The 4,946-nt window shown below is 27.9% G+C and overlaps 1 protein-coding gene across 6 annotated transcripts in view; it reads right to left on the bottom strand.

Moving 5' to 3' along the window:
- The window catches only part of LOC117176029 (HEAT repeat-containing protein 5B), a 119,120-nt gene that overhangs the window by 48,803 nt on the left and 65,371 nt on the right, over positions 1 to 4,946 (bottom strand). For all 6 annotated transcript variants that reach the window (XM_033365997.1, XM_033365999.1, XM_033365998.1 and 3 more), the window contains 4 exons: positions 4,579 to 4,748; positions 4,180 to 4,501; positions 739 to 1,005; positions 469 to 650 (listed from right to left, as the gene is read on the bottom strand). In XM_033365997.1, coding sequence (XP_033221888.1) covers positions 469 to 650; positions 739 to 1,005; positions 4,180 to 4,501; positions 4,579 to 4,748 — 941 coding nt within the window. The remainder of the gene's footprint in view (positions 1 to 468; positions 651 to 738; positions 1,006 to 4,179; positions 4,502 to 4,578; positions 4,749 to 4,946) is intronic.

The following is a 4,946-nucleotide window of genomic DNA, read 5'->3' as shown; positions in this document are numbered from 1 at the left end:
TAATTTTCTACCAAATTGTTGAATTCTCAAACCAAAAGGATGAATTTCCCACAAACTAATTCAATTTTCAAACTGTAAACATAAATTCTTAACAAAACCTGTAATACTTGATACTTCAATGAAAAAATATTTTAATTTGAAATAAAAAATGTTTGAATTTATATTTTAATTTAAATCATTCACAGTTCAATTCAACTAAAAATACGAATCGTCAACCAAAATAATGATTTTTCAAAAAAGAATAAAAAAATTTCTGCTCACACAGACGAATTTTTCAACAAAGTACATGAACTTTGCACAAAACAGCTGACTTTTCCACTCGACACTATGAATTTTGAACAAAAAAAAAAGTGAATTTTCCATCAAGTAGTTTTAATTTTTCAAATAAATCGTTTTATTATTTTGTTTCTTCTAATATTTGAATTTCCTACGAAAACAGTTGATTTTTGGGAATAATAATAATCATACCTGAGCCTGAAATTGCTCGAGGAGAAGATGACCCGGAAATTCTGGTTCTGGGACTTTGGCAAACTTGTCGATGATCTCTTGCAGTGTCTTGAGACCTTCGAGACGAAGAGGATCACAATCGCTCGTTGCTGCCATGAATGCCATTCTCACCAAATCGGAGAGATGCAAAACTAGAAAATCACCTAGAAAAAAAAACAAAACAAAAATATTGATTTTAAAAATTGAGATTAAATAAAACGTAGTAAGCAGCAAATTATATAAAATGACCACCTCTGCCTTTGATTGATTGCATTTCTTTTGCCAACAACAGATCCAGATGAGCTTGCCCATCACCCATACAAGCTGCTATGATACGACGAACGCACTGAGCAGCAAAAACTCTTGTTGGCCACCTTGGAGTAACAGTTTGTCGTTGTTTCGAGGATTCATCAGCGTGAAATTCTGCTTGATCGTCATCTCCCTCGGCATCTGCATTTTCATTGTCGGTGACCGTCTCTTCGGTATTTACATTTGTAACATCTTCCACTGTACTCGCCTCTGAATTCGTCAAAAAATAAATAAATAAATTCCCGGTTGATTAAAGGTAAATTATTCATATTTGCCGCAAAGCTCGAAAATGTTTTAAAGAATTTATCACGTTCATGTTAAACATCCTATAACACAACAGAGCAAAAACGTTTAAAATAACTGAATTTTTAAGCCAAAAAAAGACAAATTTACTACGAAACAGTTGAACTTTCAACCTAAAATTATGAATTTTCAACAAAAAAATTATTTTTCAACCAAATAGACAATATTTCTACCAAAAGAGTTGGATTTTCAATCCAAGAAGAAGAATTTTGAACAAAACAATTAAATTTTGAACCAAAAAGGAAGACTTTTTCACTAGATTGTTCAATTAAAAAAACAATCATTTTCAACCGAATAATACAATGTTTAAACAAAAATGAATCTTTGAACTCTATATTTTAGAAAAGTTAAAAATTCTATACTTTTCAATTTAAACTCTTTTAATTTAAAATTGTTTGATTGAAAACTGTTAGTACCTTAGATTGTTTACGTGTAAATTATTGAGATTTTGAATACAAAATTTCTGAATTAAAAAACTTTTAAACTTCCACTTTAAAAGTTTAAAATTTAAGGGTTCAATCTTGAACGCTTTAATTTGCAGTTTATTTTTCAATCATTTAAATGGCAAAATGGTCAGCTGAGATTTCGAATTTTTTAATTTAATTGATTTTGAAAAATTTTTGCGAATGGGAAAAAAACCAAGAATTTTTTTCTTTGAAAATTTTATTTTAATTTGTCACGTTCATTCTAAATGTCCTTTAACAGAACAGAGCAAAAACGTTTAAAATCACTGAATTTTGAAACAAATACAATTGAATTTTTCACTACAAAAATATCAATTTTCAACGAAAATGGAAAAGTTAAACTTTTAGCTAGAAAAATGAATTACAATAGTTATATATTAAGCCAAAAAGATCAATTTTTTATCTAAAATGATCAATATTTAACTGAAATACTTGGATTTTAAAACACAAACAGGAATTTTCAACCAAGATTAATTTTCTACAAAAAAATTCAAATTGAAAAATACATGATTTTTTAACGAAATAATTGTAGGAGACAAATTTGAAACCATATACTTGAATTTTAAACTAAAAAAAAATCAACATTCAACCGAAAATGGAATAGTTACATTTTTAGTTAATAAAAATAATTTTTAAAACATCTCATGAATTTTCAATCCAACTGATATATCTCAACCGAAAAAGTTGAATTTTAAACAAAAAAAAAAAAACATGATTTTTCAACAAGCCAATGAATTTTCAACTGAAATAGTGGAATTTTCAAACTAAACAGATTATTGTTTACTGAAAAAAAGAAAAATTGTCAACTAAAACTGAAATAATTAAATTGTATGTTAAAAAAAATTCATATTAACCCAAACAGATGAATTTTTCACTAAAACTATTAAATATTCCACTAAGATGATGATTATTAACATGAAATATTGGAACTTTAGACCAAAAAGATTAATTTCTACCAAAAAAGACTCATTTTCAAGTAGAAAAGATATTTTTCAAGCAAAAATTGAATAATTGAATTTTTAATAAAAAAATAACTGTTTAACCACACACATGAGTTTTTAATTAATATTATGGAATATTTAACTGGTATGATCGTTACATTTTGAGTGAAAAAAAATCATTTTCAACCGAAAATGAAACAAATTTTCAACAAAAAATAGTTAAATTTTCAATAAAAAAGGTTTTTCAGTGAAGAAAAAACCAAAATTGGAACCATATTGTACAATTTGCAAACCAAAATGATGAATTTTCATTAAATAGTTGAATTTTTAACTCAAAATTAAAAATTTTCAACAAAAAATTTTATTGTCAACCAAGTGGATAAATTTTTTACTTAAAAAGACGAATTTTCAACAAAACAATTAAATTTCTAAGCAAAAAGAAAGACGTGTTTTTAATATAATAGTTGATTTCTCAACCGAAAAATAATTATTTTCAACCATGCATTTGCATTTTTAGCAATGGAGATGAAATTTATACCGAAAGCGATGAAATTTCAAACCAAATACAAGCAACAAAAATAGTTGAATAATCAGCCAAAAAGTTTTTTCAGTAAAAAAAACAAACAAAAATTACAATCAAATTGTCTAACTTTCAAGCAAAAAAGACGACTTTACTACGAAACAGTTAAACTTTTAACCTAAAATTATGAATTTTCAACAACAAATTTATTTTTCAACCAAACAGGCGAATTTTCTTCGAAAAGAGTTGAATTTTCAACCCAAGAAAGACGAATTTTTAATAGAAAAGTTGAATCCTCAATCGAAGCACATTAATTTTCAAGATAATAGTTTAATTATAAACCAAAAAGTTTTTTCAGTCAAGAAAATTTGTAACCAAAAAGGAAGAATTTTCCATTTTTGAATTGAACAAAAAAATTTCAACCGAATAATACAATTTTTAAACAAAACTGAATCTTTGAACTCTACAAATGGTAAAAGTTAAAAATTCTCATATTTTCAATTTAAAATTGTTCAATTGAAAACTGTTATTATCTTCCATTGTTTATGTGTAATATATTGAAAATTTGAATACAAAACTTTTGAATTAGAAAAACTTTTAAACTACCATTTTAAAAGTTTAAAATTTAAGGGTTCAATCTTGAGTGCTTTAATCCGCATTTCATTTTTCAATAATTCGAATAAAAAAATGGCTAGCTAGAGTTCGAATTTTTTAATTCAATTGATTTTGAAAAATGTTTGCGAACCGGGAAAAACCGGGAATTTTTTTTTTTTTTTTATTAAAACGGCTTCCCCGAAAGTAGTTTAACTTTCAACACAAAAGGAAGAATTTTTAGCAATATTCTTGAATTTAAAAAAAAAAGGAATATTTCAACCAAATAACACAATTTTTAAGCTAAAACGTAATGAATTTTCAACAAAAAATGTAATGATTGAAATCTCAACTAATAAATATTTTTATTCCAAATAAAGAACAGTTGAATTTTCAAGAAGAAAAAAGAGGGAAAAGGAAAAAATCGAGTGAAAATTTCAGGGAATTTTACCAAATTAGAGTTAAAAAAGCTGGAAAATGGATAAGATTGGGTAAAAAGAGAGATAGACTGTGATCCCTGATATTAAAAAAAAAAAAAAATCCTGAAAATTGGAATAAAACTTACCTGATGCGATTGTGAGCACATCCTTGCAGAGCGACAGCCACTGTGACAAACTCTCAGAAGCCAATATTTGCAGCATGCTGTTCAAGGTGTCATGGATATCCTTAATCAACTGACTATCGTTTTCCGTATCCAGCATGCTGAACAAAACTCCTGGAAGGCCAGTTTCCGTAATAACAAGACCCTCAACAATATTTGTGTCGCGACTTTCATTCGCAAGAGTCATTGCGTGTTCGCAAACTTCTTTCGCTTCCCGCTGGGCCAACTGCCTGAGACATGATATCGCAGCTTTCCGCAAAAGCAAATGATTGCTCGACAAAGTTCGCTACATAAATAAATGATTTTTTATGATTATTTTCTAAACTAAATTATTCCTCCGATTGAGATTATTGAGAATCTTACGCAAAGGGTTGGAACAAGGGACGAGAGATTGACGTGTCTTGGAGCGAATAAATGCAGTTGTTGCAAACATCCTGTAGCTTCAGCCTGAACGAGAGGATCTTGATGATCCTGCATGATGGCACACGCACACAAGAAAGACGATCTCGCCATACAAATAGACGATGTATTTCCTGCTCGATTAAGGAATAATAATCAATTGCAATACACAATCAACAGTTTCTACTAAACGGATGATTTTAAATGCCCCGGAAATTTTTTTATAAATTCTTTTAAATACGAGGGTAGTTCAATAAGTCCTTAGAATGAAGTATAAAAACAATTTTTTTTGGGTAAATTTTTTTTTATTTTTCAACATAATCTCCTTGGAG

This window comes from Belonocnema kinseyi, chromosome 7 (assembly GCF_010883055.1).
Source record: "Belonocnema kinseyi isolate 2016_QV_RU_SX_M_011 chromosome 7, B_treatae_v1, whole genome shotgun sequence".
Classification (NCBI taxonomy): domain Eukaryota; kingdom Metazoa; phylum Arthropoda; class Insecta; order Hymenoptera; family Cynipidae; genus Belonocnema; species Belonocnema kinseyi.
This window is presented reverse-complemented; position numbering and strand designations above follow the sequence as displayed.